This window comes from Leuresthes tenuis, unplaced genomic scaffold, assembly GCF_036924035.1.
Source record: "Leuresthes tenuis unplaced genomic scaffold, fLeuTen1.0.hap1 SCAF_21, whole genome shotgun sequence".
Classification (NCBI taxonomy): Eukaryota; Metazoa; Chordata; class Actinopteri; order Atheriniformes; family Atherinopsidae; genus Leuresthes; species Leuresthes tenuis.
The window spans coordinates 3216670-3233721 of record NW_027325375.1 but is presented as its reverse complement, the minus strand read 5'-3'; the positions used below and the strand labels follow the sequence as shown (position 1 = coordinate 3233721).

The window sequence follows — 17052 nt, the reverse complement described above, 5'->3', positions numbered from 1 at the left end:
ATCTTTACTTCTGTTTACCAGGAGGTGGCAGGATAGGTAAACTTCAGTGGAATGAATGAATGAAATCTCAGCATAAAGAACAAAAAGTGTGAAATTCAAATGATAAAGTTTCCTCAGGGAAAAACCTTTGTTTTTCCTTTATTAAACAGCTGTGAGATTCAAGCAGTAAGGTTGTGTCCATACATTCTCCCCGTGTGTGCATTGGCTCTCTCCGGGTACTCCGGCTTCCTCCGGCTTCCTCCCACCATCCAAAAACATGCATGTCAGGTAATTGGTGTCTAGATTTAACACATAATGAGTGTTAGCGTGCGTGGTTGTTTATCTCTGTGTGGCCCTGTGACGGCCTGGCGACCTATCCAGGGTGTACCTTTTGCCCAATGACAGCTGTTAGACAGCTGAATTGGATTAAGTGGGTACAGAAAATGGATGCTCTGTAGAGGTTTAAAGTAGCAGTTGAGACTCTTTGTCTGAACCCTGCACATGCACAGCCATACATGTGAATTTGCTGTCGTGCTGGAGAGGCCGCAGGAAGCGCCAAAGTTAGAGTGAAGACCTCATCCTAACATGAGCAAGACGGGGCATTTTCATATGATGTCAGTGGTGAACAAACATGCTCATGCTAAATTAGCTTTGTATACTTCATAAGCCCAAAATGTTTGTCGCTCTATAAGATGAGGGTGAGCTGTCTCCTGGGGAAAGCCTTCTCCTGAGAACCAAAAGGATTTGGCTCAAGAGTCTTCTGAAGAGGCTTTCCAAGGGGCAACGGGGAGAGGATGTTGGTGCATCTTGAACTTGCACTACTCTAATATCCAGTCAGGCTTCTGCAACTCACAAAAACGAGACCAAAGCGTCATGAAAACAAATATTCTACATTTTCGTGCATGTTCGAGCCAGAATGGGATTCAGATGAAAACCTCTGACTGTCTCTATGAAGCAGGTGTTTGGCCTCACTGCCTATTTGCGGCAGGAAACTGGCATTTTGTCATAGTCAAATATAAACCTCTTAACCAGCACCAGCAGCATCATTACAGTTTCGAATCCCTTTCGAGACTTCTGTGAAATTCAGTGCTTTTCTTATACTCTGGTCTCAGAAGTGTCTGGATAGACAGATTTAGGCACATTTTTCTCACGCTGGCATCATGATAAGTACATAAATAGCTGCTGTGCAGCGTGAGCCGGCTCTGCTGTGTAGAAATAGTTTCAGAGCTTTAAGAACTCTTGAAGTGAAACTTGGAGTCGGTCATGTTGTCAGCCATCCAGCATATTTCAGGTGTCAAGTTGAGAATTAGGTTTTTGTTTCTCAACATGAAGCAGGGAGATGTTGATGCGACGGTTTAAATCACAGAAGGGCCTTGGAACATCTAATTAACAGCTTCTCGACGGCTATAAAGCATCCGAGTTGGGAAGGTGTTACATTAGCGCTGCTCTTGATTAAGCCCTCCATCTTTAGATACATCAATGAATTATAAATCTTTATATTCTTGAACACTTTTCACAGGGAGATCAGAAGTTTGGACCACTTTCATTTGGAAGATATTCTATTGGCTCCGTGTGTTTGTTGGCAGTAAACACAGTTGATGATGAATTAGATTAGTAAAACAATTCTCATACACAGACTAGTTGTGTGTGATTGCTGAATGTTGTGAGTATGTGCACCGATTTTCATTTTAAGGCATGAGAGCTTACAGTGAAGGCTATATAACAGGAAATCCTGTGTATAAGACCATTTCTTGTGTGTGTTATCGGTGACGAACAGCAGCAGCTGCATGTACTATACCTGAAACTGGAATAACCCGGTTTGTGAACCAGCCTCCTGCATCTTTAGAATTTGCACACAAACAACAGGCGACTTCCTGTAAATGGCCATCTCTGCACACCATGGTGTGGCAGATGGAGAAATGAGCAAAGAGCCAGACGCTGCGCTTTGCATGGGAGGAGGATGTAGCACTTCAAAATATGAGATATTTTCACACATCAACCACAAACTGCAGGTGTCAGTGACATACAAGCAATGTAACAAAAAGGTTTAAAAGATGGTAGAGCCACGGAGTTTCCGAATTAACTCCTTAAGCTTCATTAATTTAGTGTAAAGCTTCAGTTAACCTTGTTACCTGAAGATAGTTTACCCTTTTATCACTTCTGAGACAACAGTTGTGACCATTGTTTCTCATTAAAAGATCATGTAGACAGCTATAATGATGTGCCTTGGTAAACAAGGGCCATCGTGGGTCTTTTACAGCGGAGACAAGAAAGAGTTGTTACAAAGAAGTGTTAAAAGAAGAAAAATAGTCACGAACTTCAGCAACTCATTCCTTCTTTCTGATGATTTTTCTTCACTGCACCATAAATCTACCATTAAAATTATTGTTTTTATACATTGTGTGATTTATTCAGTATTGAATTGTGAATAACATTTAGTTTGGGACCTGTTGGACTTTTTCCATAAGTATGAGTCAAGCTTTACAATTATAATCATTTAAGATAAGTGGTGGGAACAACAGCTTTTGTGTTAAATGGATTGATTTGACTTATGTATTAAATTTCATTTTTGATGCACACAAGATTAAACACAAAATATCCCCTCTTCAATTCAGTGAACTGTGACTCTGTGGTGCTCATTCACTCTCAGAGCCAAATAAACGTAATGTACAATCAGTGTTATTTGTCAAGGCAGCACTTCGATCCTGTTTACTTTTGGTGCTGTACTCTTAAAGGACATTAGATCATAGTTTGATTGATGTAGTCATGATATTAAAAAATAAAACACTAAAAAGGGTAAAAAAGAAAAAAAGAATTTAAAACAAAACTCATGCAATCATTTCAAAAGCTTCTCAATGACACCTTGTCCTCTCGTGTGACGTTTTTGTCCTTTACTCTTTTGTGTGAGCCAGTGATCTTCCCATTTCTAGCATTTAGAGCATCAGCAGGTAGAGGAACACATTTGCATGTGTTATGGATTAAATAAAATGTAAAAATGATTCTTCAAACACAGAGTCCATGTAAAAAAAGATGGATTTTTAACCATTTTTAGCCATCCCTGAATTTCATTCTTCATACATTGAATTTTAGACAACCAAGATGAAAATCAAGATCAAGAAATAAACAAAAATCTTGACGTTATGAATAAATGTGTTGCGTTACCACATTCGGACAACAGAGGGCGCTAGAAATGAGTGAAATGGAGCTTGTATGGTCACAGCTCGCCTTATAGAAATTCCCCGCTCTAACTGGAATGACCTCAGCGACTCCTCCCACTATTCAAGCCTGGGTCCGCTGCATACAAAGATCGTCTATATTAGCGAAGATGGTTAAACTGGCAAACAGGAGACCTCAGGTTACACTGTTCTATTGTGTTCGACTGACTAAAGTGAAAAATGTTTAGTTTCACCAATGGAAACTTGCAACTAGATACATAATAGAGCGTTTCAAACTATACTAAGCTTCATGGCAACTGGGTTTATAAACTGCAACAGAAGCCCCATGCAAAGTGGCAACACTTGGCCAGTTTATTGATCGTGTTGAGTTAATATACATTTAGGGTTACATTAATGCACCCAGGCTGCTGTGGTCTGTTGTGCAAACATCACATAACCGTTCCCTGTCAGCTTCAAGCTGCTATGCGGCTCAGCTGTCATATCAGCTCAGGTATGGTGTTCTTAACAAACATTCATGGTTTTTAAAGTAAGAATGTTACTGCATGACTGCAACTCTTTTTTACATTTAATTAGTTTATCCTCTTATATTCTTTAGATCTTAATATATTGATGTCTATGTATATTTATATTTTTAACCACTTATTTGGCATGATGAGATAAGGCAGTCGAATAGAAACGCTTTCCCACAACATCGTGTATAGAAACGTGAGTGGAGTGAGCCCTCGTTTCTTATTTTTCTATCTGAGCTCGTAGCAACGGTCAGGCTCATCGGTCCGGGCATCTCATTGGTGGATTCAGGCGTCGGTCAGGGGATTATCCGTGTTGGGGTAGGTTGATTACCGCGGCGCTGTCCTGAGCTGGGCTGTGGAGAAACTAGTCCTTTAAAGCTGTCCAGCGAACACACCACATTACTGTACGAGCCGAGTTTTGTTTTTGTTGTTTTTTGCTGCCTCCATCCCACGTTGGCCCCGTTTGAGTCGCTCCGGTCCAGAATGACTTGGTTGAGAGGAATGCAACACCGGCTTACCTGAGCAAGTGGACACCTTTTATTTTCACGTCTCCAGGCACTTATCTGCGGTGACCTGTTATTTTATTCAATTGAATGCCGTGTCGGGTTGCTGCTGTGTTGCCTCTCGGTGTAACAGGAGGACTCCTGCTTGTGTTCGCCGCAGAATACAGAGGCTATGTGGCCAGGCATCCCTCTTGGACACATCCTCGCCTTGTTGTCTGCATGTTGTAACTGTATTTTCCAGCAGCAGCAGTAGAAGTCGCAGCACAGGGGCTCTCCCAACGCCTCCACATCTTCCTCCTTCCTCTCCCTGTTCGGAGCTCTTTTTTTCCTTCTTCTTCTTCTTTTGCCGGGTCGTCCGGTTGTGTTGAGGCCGGTGACGGAGCAGAAGATGGGACTACCCGCCCTGGAGTTCAGTGACTGCTACCTGGACAGCCCGCAGTTCAGGGAGAGGCTTAGGTCTCACGAACTGGAGCTGGACAAAACCAACAAGTTCATCAAGGAGCTGATTAAAGACGGCAAGGCGTTGATCCATGCTTTGAAAAGTAAGTGGGGGTGGACAGGTGTGTGTGATCTGATGGGAAGAAACTTTTATAACCCAGCTACAGATTTGTTGCATGCCTGCAGGTGTGTGTGTGTGTGTGTTACTGATAATAAACTGATACAGTGCATAGTGTCCTCTCAAGCTGTCAGCGCATTTGTCAGCTGCTATCATCTTGTAAGAGCTGTCAAATGCCTCGGAGGGAATAGAAAACCCATCATATTCAAATCAGAACCGGAGGACGTGGAAACATTGGGCTCCCAGCTCACAAAGCAATTATTTTCCATCATGTCTGCAGCTTTCGAGGGAGAATCGGAGGGAGGTTCAGAAATTCAAGCAGCTTTACCCATGTAAGGGATGCACTTCTGTACACAGCTCAACAATGTTCAGGAAGAAGTGACCCAAACTCAGCTGACCCAGCCGAGGAGGTGAAGGAATAGTCATGAAACCAAATGATCACGCTCTCCCAGCATCCATCAGGCTTTTATTGAGAGGCCTCACACTTATATCCAGTCTGGTAAACTGTTGAATCCTCAGCATGTGTAGAAGAATGAAAGAAAGGATCCGCCTTCAGCCCATGTCAGCTTGATATTTGACATTGAACACTTATTGTTCTGAGGCGACAGGATATCTGCCTCTCACTTTAATCCGGTTAAACACGAGTCGACCTGTTGCTCTTCCTGTTTCTGTAAGGTGGGGTGCTTCGGTGCTGGGTTTGCGCTGTAATGTGGTCTAAATGCTGGTTCAGATGTCTCCCTCCTGACCTGTAAGTGTTTTTATTAGCTGCCCCAACAGCGTTGCTGGTATTGCTTCCACTTTGTGTGTCTCTGTGTGTTAAGGGGAGAATATTTCCTGGTAACTTATACTGCAGCGGGCGCTGCCAGGCTTTGGTCGGTGTGACTGTAACTGTACAAGATGAAGTCATGAAACTTTACAAGCAGTAAAGTAGTTCTCAAAATCGAGAAGGGTGGCTCGGTTGTGGAGAAAATAGGAACAGGAACAAGAAAATTCACTAACTTTGGACGCTTCAACCTTTGAAATAAGGTCTTTTTTAAATGGAGAATTTCCCTAAACTTTAAGCTTTATTAGCTCAGATTAAAGCTGCATTTGAACTGACCTAAATGGGTCAGAACACGTCGGGGGCTTCGGTTGAGGTTTTTCTGGAGAAGCAGCAAGGATGTTGGACACTAAAAACACACAGCAAAGCCCAGGAAGGACGTCTCGGATGGAAAAACCCTGCTTATGATCCCAGACTGAAAATTGTGCTGATAAGTAGCTTAATTTCCATATAAACTGCTTCGTTGATCCGCAGCTTTGGTCCCTCCTCACAATCAGTGCCTCATATCTGCATGAGTTTTGACAGTTCCTGTGATCAGCGTTTCATAGTTTTATAGGTTGGGTTTGATGGCGTTTGTGCCAAAAAGAAGGGACGCTCCTAAAATCTAAGTTTTACCACCAGAAAACCAGCGTAAACCCGATAGTTGAATCTCCATTGAAGAGGGTGCCGCCGTGCACAGTCGAGTCAGGCAGAGCGGCTCTTGGATGATGTAGTTTTGCCTGATGTTGACGCATCATTTTCATGCAGGTGATTCTCTGCAGTGTGGGTCTGTTTTCTCTTGCTGCCGTAAAACTGTTGTCATAGCTGACAAGTCTCCTCGGGGGAGGAGATGATGCAGCATCCAAAATCCCCTGGAGACTTGATCAGATGCTCTGAATGTCTTAGACTCTCAACCAGAGCACAACGCCGCCCACCTGGGTCTGTTGTACGAAGAGTCTGAAGTGGCCAGTCAGTGACTGGATGAGTGGATTATTCTTGGAAGTCAGCAAGCTGCAGACTCAGCAGGCTGTTTCTACCCAGATAGGACGAATGCTGGAAAGTCCGGGACGCCCTTGCCTTCTAGTTAACCTGAACTTTTCACCTCAGACAGTTGGAGCTGCCGCTGTAGCCTCTGTGGAAAGCAAACCAGCTTATTGCTCTATTGTCACAAAGCTCTGATCAGCTGATGCGAAGCTGCGATAACAATTCCTCTTTTGTCTCTTGGATCTATAAATCAAACAGCGTGGCCAGATTCTCTGAGGTCAGGATACCGGGTCTGTGCTTTTGCAGCACATATTAAATTGATATCATGTGCTAAACTCCTTTGAAACCCTAAACATTTGTTGGATGGTGTAAATTCCCCCAGATTTTTAGCTGTCACTTGATTGATTTCATTCTAACGACTGCATGAACATTACAGAGAGAGAAAGTGAAAGGCAGCGCTGCTCCTGACTCACACGAGCTGCAGTTATTTAGCACACCTGCCTGTTCATATGTCACAGAAGTTTCTCCATATTTGCATCCTCTGATTAGGTTGCTCCACACATTGCTAAGCACAAACAGGATGGCAGCAAGTTGCTTAATATTCTCTGCAAAGTGTGGTCACTTAAACTATGACAGACTGTACAAAATGAGTTTTGAGTAAAAGTTACTGAAAAAGTTGTCTTTCCACATATGAAAGCATTAAAATGATACTAATGTTGACCTTTGTGGTCATTTTCTAAGCCAGTAACCCTGGATAATATCAGCCAGTTATATATGAATATAGTTTTGATGGTAAACTCCCCACCTACCATAGATATGCTCTTCTTCTCTTTTTTCTTTTACCCTTCTTATGCAAGCTTCTTTTGACACATCATTGCTCATAAGTGTGATTTATTTATTTAAATAGAAGACAGTTTTACACGTAGGTCATCGGTGTTGCAAACTTCCAGCAGCTCCTGTTTGTGGGTGTTGGACTGCTTCATGTTTCCGTTACAGATGAAGTGTTCGTACAGACCAGCGCCTGTCCTCACACGCACACAAACTCTGTTCCAGCGTGGACCTTTACAGCCACAAAATTTCCCTTGAGTGTGTGTTTTTCAAACGTACACAAGCTGAGACGGTAGATGCATGTGCAGCAAGACGAGCACACGTCCAAATGTGTGCGTGTGTCAGCCAGATGCCATTTAAGGCCAGACTTGGCTTGTTATTATGGAGGCTGTAAAAATGTTTGGTTCCCTGCTCCACCTCTTACATGACATGACTCAATCAGCCAAACAAGCCCTAACTACCAGCCTGGCACTCACCGGGCTGCGCGGGAAACCGTGTTTAGGGGCTTTCTGTGACACCGACACATGATGGCGACGTGTTTTCAGCTGAAAGTTGCCCAGTAGGTTAATCAAAGAGCGTTTGTTTTGTTGGCTTCTTGAATTTATCTCTACCGTATGTAACCATTTACAAAAAAATGGCATTAATTATATGTTTTACGTTAAAGTCAGCCAGTTGCTGCTAATGCTTCTCTTGGCTGCAGCTCGCAATCTGTTAAGAATCTATTAAACAAATGTTATTTTCCGTTCAGTTGATTAAACACTTATCGTCCTCAGAAGTGATGGATTTGTCTCACAAGCCGCTCGCGTTTGCTTGGCTACGCAGAGTCCTTCTCTGCGTTTGTTTTGAACACAATAGGCATGAGGAACTAACAACTCCCATGTGCCGATGCAACCAACAATCGCACGTCACTCACTGTGATCGAGTCGGACTTTGCTGACTCGTTGTTGTGAGGCGGAGAGCCCCAGGATGTTTTCTTTTTAGATGTTTATAGCAGTTGTGCTGTGGTAGGCCATTTCTGTCCTCCAAAGAGAGCAGAGCTCAGTTCTGTTTAACCAAATAGATAAATAAAATCCCCACACTTTGTTGGGGATGGATGTAAACAGTGCAATGTGTTGACGTATGCTGTGCAAATCGATTTCTGCATCCTCAGATTCTACGTGGCTCCGCAGCCTGTAGCATCTCGTCTGTCTTGCAAAGGTATTGATGGTTTAGAGCAGCGGTTCCCAACTGGTCCGGCTCCAGGACCCACCATCATCTGTTATAGACAAGCTGCGACCCAGGAACAGTTTTAACATCTCAAATTTCTTTAATGAAAACATGTTGCAGTTTGAACCCGACATAAAATAAAATATCAGTGTGTCAATAGACACAAAATTCAAGTTTAACGACAAACAAAAGAGTGTGACGGCAGAGAGGAAACATTCCCTTTAACACTCAGGTGGCTGCGTTTTAATTCAAAAAAGGATTTCTTATCCTGCCAAAGAAAGCAGTTGTTATTTTAGGTTGGCCATGGATGGATGTAAAAGCGTCCTGGGTAAAAAAAAAAAAATGTGCAAAATAAGTGTATGATCGTGTGTTTATTTGGCATTTTCGAACATTTTCCAGACTGTACGACATCACAGAGGATCATTTTTCACTTTTCTTCTTCATCGTCTTAAACATGTTTTCGGTGTCAGTGACCCTGAAGGAATGAACTTTTTTTTCACTGGTTGAACTCTGACATACTTGATGCTGGAAATCATTTTTAATGGATTTTAATGCTGAGCAAGTTCAACGGGAGATACTCAGGAACTCCAGCTGCTGGTTTTTTCAATGATGCCCACCTGGAGACATTATAAGAAAGCAGCTCGCATCGTCTGAGTCGTGTGTACAGATTTACTTCTTTATGGCTCCCAGCAGCGTCAGCAGCGTCTCCTGTTGGTGTTTAAGTGAAGTGGGATTCTGTGGAAGTCGTGATGCTATGACTGTGGATGCGGCCCGTTGTTTACCGGGCTTTGAGGAAGCCATAGGTGTGTAGCACAGCCTCAAAGTGTGTGCGTGTGCTTCCTTACTTTCAGTGAGCTGATTAAATGGTGCCACCAGATGGAAGGTTGTCCGGAGGTCCTCGCTGTACTTATCCATTGTACGGTGTCAGGGAGAAAAAGACGTCAACAGGAGATGACCGAGTGTTTTCTTTAAATGAGATTATTTATTGAACTAATGCCAATCACAGAGACGACTGTAATCCAGACTCAGAAATCTGGATTTGCATTGAATTATTTTCTTTCCCTGCACCACAGAATGACAAACCATTAACCATTCTTTAAAAACTCCCGTTTATAGTCCCTGAAACGTTTCTGCATTTGATGAAAAAACGCTTCTGTTGGTCTGCATTTGGGATGAGGGTTAAATGTTAGCAGTCGAGACGACCTCCGAGGACAAACAACGGGTCTATTCTGCAAGCGAAATTTGGACAGAAATTGACTCAACATTTAACGTTTGCTCCAAATGTGTTCAAATTAAGTTAGTGTTGATGTGCTAAAATCACTGTGTTTGTAGTCCTGTTTCCCTGGTTCATAAGTCAATGTTATCCCAGTGTTATTAACCCAGGGGTTAAGAGGAGAAAGCTTATAAGAGACCTGATTAAACAGCAGGTAGTGTGCCCCTTCAAAGCATGATAAGTGTCCCACGAGTCGGCTGAAACATTACTAAAGAGTCGATACTATCTTCTCATCCCTGTAATGGTCCTGAAAGGCTAGTTGGCTCACTGTGTATACAGAATATGAGAGGCCGGACCCTAAAAGCACACACAGGCATGTGTGCTATGTGCCTGATTTAAAAACAGCTCTCCACCCATTAGCACTCTCTTGATAATAGCTGCTTTTTTTTTTTTAAAGCAATTACACGAACTTCAAGTTGAACCTTTTAAAGGCTCTTTGCAGCCTCACAAACAAGCTGCTGCCTAACTGAGTGCTATGTGTAAATGTCCCTGACAAAGGGGAGGTGGGAATCCCCGGCAATGCACAGTGCACGCAGTGCATGCCTGTCTCAGTCTTTCCCTGCCTTTACGCGCTGCCTTTGCTTTTCTGCAGCCACCCACTGTGCTGTCGGGGAGTAATGAGAAGGCCAATCGCAGTCATTCAGTGGCTGAGCTGTCAGCTGCGCTGATAGATGAGGGTCATACACACATGAACGCACAACACACCATAACTAATTCTCTGAACCCTCTTTTTAGACTTCCAGAGGAAAAGATGAGTATGTGCCGGGGGCAACAGGAAGAAAGAGTGTATGAAGAAGGGGTGGGGGGGGCTGTCACTCACAATAGAGTTCAAAAACTGGCATGGCCTTATTTTCTAACTGCCTTTAGAAAAGCTCAGAGCAGAGCAGTGAAGGCCTTGGATTAGTAGATGATGGGAGAGGAGAGGAAGCACAAACTGGAGACAGGGAGGGGAGGTGTGCTGTCACTGCTATCAGAGAAGGGAGAAGAGTGGGGGTTTCCTTTCATGCATTCATCTTTGTGTCTGTGGTTTTGCTGTAGAAATGCACAGATCGTGCAGTGTTTTCCATGTATTTCTGCTTGTGTGTGCGCATGTTTGTGTGTTGCCACTGCAGTGCATCGCAGTGGGGGTTGGGGGTCTCCTTTAGTTGTTGCGTAGCATGGAGGAGAGAGAAATTAGGGCACGACTTAGCGCAGCTCTTTTGCTATTGTTGCCCCGCTTTTGTTGCAGCAGACTATCCGACACACAAAGAAACGCACACTCGTGTAGTCTGGATCAGAATCACAAGGCACAGACGCACTGAAACGCAGAGTTTCCTTTGTGAAACTGAGCGTTCATTTGAAAATATTGGACGTTTAGTAGGAACATTTAAGCATCTTGAAAGCTTTTGAGACTTATGAACATGAGCTGCTATGTTTGGAAAACATCAGACAGAAAAGCCTGCCTTAAGCCAGTCTTTCCCATTCTTGCCTCCAGCCCTGCACGTTGTACACGTTTCCCTGCTCTAACACACCCAATAATTCAGGTAAATGGGGCAGGTCAGGAGCTCTTCATTAAGCTCTGTGGAAGCTAAATATACTGACATTTAAATCAGGTGTGTTTCAAGGAAGGAAACCTGTAAAACATGCAGGGCAGTGGACCCGAGGATGAGGACTGAATAACTCTGCCTCTGAATTCTAACTGAAAAATCATTCATCCATTAATAAGAAAGCAAAACATGAGAAAGGAACAAAACTGCATGTTCAGCAGCACCCAGATATTTGACGTCTTTGACCGGCCATTTAGGGCTCTGCCCTAAGGTTTCTGCCCTTAGAAATGTAGCTTTTTGAAACGGATTCAAGTGATGACACATCTGATGATGGCTAACAGGTTGTTAGATGACCCGTTTCAACAGTACTTCCAAAGGTGGATAGAAAAAGTAATTGGCAATATGAGCAGATTACTGAAAAACTGTAGGGACGAAATAAAACTGTTTCAGCGAGTTGTTTTCAACACAAACAACCACTTTATGTTAGTGTGTCTATATTTTACTACACTCTGTGCCGGGTCATCAAATGCATCACAGATTCACTTTGAATTTGACAAATTTGCATCAGAGATGGCATATGTTTGTAAAGATTTAAGCCAGTAATCGTTTCTGACCACCACAGGGGTCCCTTGTCATTTCATTCGTGGAATCTGGAGTGCGGGACTCCAGCCGGACCGACGAGGCTGATAAATATTTAAACTGGGGGACTTATTTAGTTACGCTGTTCAGACAGTGACTCAACACTTTTGTGCACTGCCGTAGCGCTTCAGTTTTTTTCTCTAAGCTCTCTCCTCCAGTTTAAGCCCCACAGATGCACATATCAGTGGAAAGTGATGTCATATTTCCCACATTTCGCTCTGCCAGTATTTTAGCAGCTCACCCGTGATCATGTTCCTTTGCAGCACCTTGAGGGCCTGAAAGGTGTCAAATATATGTAAGAATGCAATGTAAACGGCCCAATAAGCCTTTGTTTTATAGGGAGAGCACAGCATACTCTGAAATAATCTTTTATATATAGTTAGAAAAGGATTTACAGTAGAAATGTGTTATTTGAGGAACTGAAACAAGAACTGCAAAGACTACAGGTTGGTTTTCTCATACCTTAACTACAAATACACACAAGCTATTCATGTATGATTCAGATTGTTATCGTTGAACACATTCAAGTTGAAAGTAGGAAGTGGGATTCACACATGAACGACAGCGTGTCCAAATCTGAACAGTCACAACCACATCAGTCCACTTGGTGATGGAAGTGTTGATCTGACACTTACAGAAAGTTGATTGCAGAACTGTGAGCATCATTTGCAGAATGCCTTCACATGCATGCTTTCAGAAAGTGGAAGTAACTCGTCTCATTTCCAAAAAAAAAGATCCTTTTCTGTTTATTTGAAATGATGAAATACGACTAAAGGTTTACTAAAAGACCAAAATGCACAGATAAAACCTTTTGAAATACTGAATCAAAGATGCGTAGTTATGCAGTGTTGCTGCTTCATGAGCTGAACTGAAGGAGGTGAAGCGGTTAAAGCCAACAATGTGCACCTTGGAGGTTAAACACAATACTGCCAGTAATTAATAAGGTGTACAGTGTGCTAAAACTAAAAAACTAAATTCTCCCAAGCAGGAAAAAAGATGAATTAGTCACTTTGGACTAATCTTACACTTGAGCCGGTCGTCTTCGTTGTACAAACACATATTTTTAGAAGTGGCATCAGATGCGTTCAGAGACAAAGCAGAACTCTTACAGCTGTTTCTGAAACCAAAGTCACTATTCTTAGTTTTACTTACTTGTGATCCAATGAAAACCAAATTAAGTGAAGAATGTTCTTGATCTGAACTTTAGTTTCTTCTCGTCTGCTTTTATGTGCCTTGGAAAAAAAACAAAAACTTGGCAGAGCGTGATTGCCATAAAACAAATAATTCGGAGAGCCAACATAAAGATGAAGGCTAAATGGGGTTAGCGGCCTACACATTAATCTGATCCCATTATTGCACTGTGAAGGTCTCACAGCACCAGGAGGGGAGCAGGATGTGAGGAGGAAGGTGAACTCTGAGGAATGCTCTTTAGCTTTCTGCACACTGCTACCTGATCGCTGCTGTCTGCTCATAAAAGAGACAGCTGTGCGTTTCACAGCTGTATAAAACTGCTTTTACAGCAGCTGGTTACGGAGCTAAATTGTTTAATTGCAGCTTAATTGGTGAACTATTGTAGGTGAAGCCTAAAGTCCCCGCACACCTGATGTTGCTGTCTGTTTGCTTTCAGCCATGAGATTCACAGCAAGCGCAGCGGGAGTTTTTCAATGGGAGAACGTTATGTTCCACATCACACCTGCTGCATGTGACTGCGCTCAATCACTCTCCGCAAAGTGTCACAAGACACTTGTATAGGTGGAGATGATAAATGAGAAAGGCTTTACTCGCTGACATGTCAGAATAAACCCAACATGCCGACTTTAAAAGAATTTTAAAGACCTTTCTCCTTCGACTTTGCTCGTGTCGTCCTCCTCAAAGTTGTTCTTTTTCACGGTTAGCAGCCGTGATTGCGTGACATAGCTGGCTGATGGCATGACCCCGTCTACTGTATTTGACCTGCTAATGGAAATGACGCCGATGTTAGTTTCAGTTAATTGCTATTGAAAGAGTTTGCCTCGAAGTGTTGGGCAGAAACGCGGCTGCTGTTTTTCTTTCCTCGGCTGCAGTGCCGAGTTGTCTGATCCAAATCCAACACGTGTGAAAATGAGCTGGAAACGTGCAGCCTGCGGTGCAGAAAAGGTGTGTCTCTGTTGCTACCAGTTAGATGGAAGTTTAGGTCCACCGCAGGACTTGCTGTCCAAACTTGCAACAGGTGTCATGTTCAAAAGAAATCTGCTGAGCGTGCATCTACACATTGTTCCGGGAACATTTTGGGAGATGAAAAGCCTGGGTAAGACGGACAGGTGTGGCTTAAATCTGGCAGAAATACACGAATGTGCCCACACACATGAACCCTTACGCATGTACACACATACAAGCTGACACATGTTGTTGATGAAATAGCTATTTTCCCTCCACTTCCAGGCTCTTAGACTTAGACAGAACAAAAGGAAAGAAATCAGAGGCCTTCCAGCAAACGGGAGGTTCTGAGGTAAAAGCAGGGTGTTATTGTCACCTGCAGCGATGGTGCTTTCTTTGATGGAGAGCTTGCACAGAAACAGGGACAGGCTCCTATTTTAACCCCTCTTCTCTGGCAGATTTGAACACAGCAGAGCGGTGAACAGTGTTGGTATTATGACATTTAGATCATTCCAGATATGAACCTAAATCCAGTTACTCAAATTAGATTGATATGTTTTGTGTTTCTATTTCATGCCCATTTACATCCATTATAAACCAGAAGCACGTGTGATGCTTTCAGATAGCAGATAATGTATCAGTTCAGTGTTATCCAGAAGCAGGAAAGCAGAATGCAACACAACCACAGAAAATACAGCTGAAAATGCCGTGACTTGGTTTTGCCATGTCTCGATTACTATTACTGTCATTCTTATTCGGCTGGAAAAAAAGACAAGTTTGGGCAAGTTTCAGAGTCTGGTTTTGCTGCATGGTGGAGCAGTTATTAGCTTCATCACCTCACAGCTGCTGGCTCACACCACCATACATTGTAGTGTTCTCCCTGTCCCAGCTGCTCACTCTGAAGACAGTCTGAAGTTTGCTTAGCTATTGATCCAAAACTGGTTGTGGGTATGAACATGAACAGCCATGGTTTATCTGCTACACCACAGGTTCAGTCACATGTGGCTTTTACTGACCTTTGGTGTATAAGTGAACACCTACGTGTCAAATCATGGCTCGGTTTGTGGGACGTGTTATATTAACAAGCTGCGCTTTGATGTGGAGATGATGTGCAATGCAGGGGCCGAAGATGTGTTAAAGAATGACAACACGCAGTAAAAAAGGTGAAATCTTGTGCTTCATAGTAACTTTTTAGAAACTTTCTGTGTAAAAATGAAATTACTGGTCAAGAGTTCATTTCCACATTAGCTATGTGGGAACCCTGTAAAAGTCTGTGGAAACACGATGAATAACTGATTAACTATATATATCAGAAGACTTGATCAGACAAGTCTCCTCATCACAGGTTATTCTAGTTTCATGTCTCGAAAATGATTATTTCTAATCATAAACACATAAGATGGATCATTATTCACTTACTTTTCATCTTCCTGGTCCTCCTTGTTTCCTTTCTCATGTGGAAATGGCCGTCGCCCCCTCTCTTATCTTCAGTGTCTGTGTCTGGTTAACCATGTGTAGTAACTCTGAATCATTATTAGAAAAGGATAAGTGCTCGCAGAGAAACCCGAGTTGACCATTACTGGGAATGGCGTGGCAGACGAGGGAAGGAGTGCACGCTAAATGAATGGCAGGAGGCTCTAACTCTCGCCATCACACCGATTGTTTAATTTTCTATCACAGCATACGTGAAACCGCCTGCCCGGCCAGACCCTGCAGTGCATTTTGCCGGAGGTTGTGTTATTTTTATAGGAAGGAGACATGAGAAAACCCCCACTGTGGTGAAGTAATCACGCTGGGCATCAGTCCGAAGCACACGCAGCAGGCTAGTGTAACGCTGTGACTGAGAAAACTGCCAGCAGGTGTTAGATTGCTGCGTATGAGAATAATTAAAAGTCTATTTCCAAACATAACCTTCTGATAATGTTTTTTACTGCTTATTCTCTTTGAGTTCTGCCTTTTGTTTCACTGTTGCACACGTGCAAACACTCGCAGGCTGAGTGTGAGAGGCAGCTACGCTGCCAGGTGGAGGTCTTTTGGGTTCAGTTTCTTGACATGTGGAGATTTTGAGGCTCAAACCACCAAACCTGTTATTAGTGGATTACCCACACTGCTTCCTGAGCCCCTGACATGAGTGCAAAAAGCGCTCAAAAGGAAACGATTCACTGGATGATTGAACTTACTGCAGTGACCCAAGCTAAGGCGTGGCCTCTCTGGGACTATATCTTTGCTGCCTTCTGGAGAGCGAGAGTTCACCAGTTAATGCAGATTAATGGAAAGAGAAACGTTGTTATGGCGTTGTTTTAGAGGCAGCTTGATTTATTGTCTGCTTTTTTAATCAATGCAGGAAAATGATAGGGGTGATGCAAACATATGCAATGTGGTAGCTTGCAAAGTCTCAGCATAACTCATGGTGGTGCAGATTAATGGCAGATTATATACCAATGTAAGTTTAAGAAGAAGAAGAACTGTTATAAGTATGACCTACAGTCTATAGCTGAAGGCAAAAGGACTGCGAGCATATAGCATTTCAGTATAATTTAAGAAGACTTTTGTCACCTTTCAGTTAGAAAGATGCATAGAGATCCACCGTTACAGGCACAAACTCAGCTAAAGTTAGTCTGTTAAAAACTTTGTTAAAACTCTTACATCGAGCCAACTGTGCTGAAGAACGAGACACAAACACACACTTTCCAGAGTGAAGGAGTACCAGCAGCGTGCTGGAGTAAAATCCTCCTCCTGTGTGCACAGACTTTCAGGTGGAGTGAGAAAACCATGCTACCTTGAGAAAGAAAACAAAATATCTGTTTGGTCAGCCAGCTTTAAATGTTAGTTCTGAGTAATAATGTGCTACAGTGAAGGTTAACGGTCATTACGGGAACGATGGGTCAGTTAAAACCTGCACAGCTGTAGCTTTAAATAGCTTTTATCAGTAATATTC

General features: G+C 42.9%; 1 protein-coding gene across 1 annotated transcript in view; it reads left to right on the top strand.

Annotated features, from left to right (window-relative positions):
• Positions 1-3980: 3980 nt before the first annotated feature.
• Positions 3981-17052, top strand: part of LOC140279620 (rho GTPase-activating protein 26-like) — a 79250-nt gene continuing 66178 nt past the window's right edge. The window contains exon 1 of the mRNA XM_072374775.1: positions 3981-4709. Coding sequence (XP_072230876.1) covers positions 4556-4709 — 154 coding nt within the window. The 5' untranslated portion in view covers positions 3981-4555. The remainder of the gene's footprint in view (positions 4710-17052) is intronic.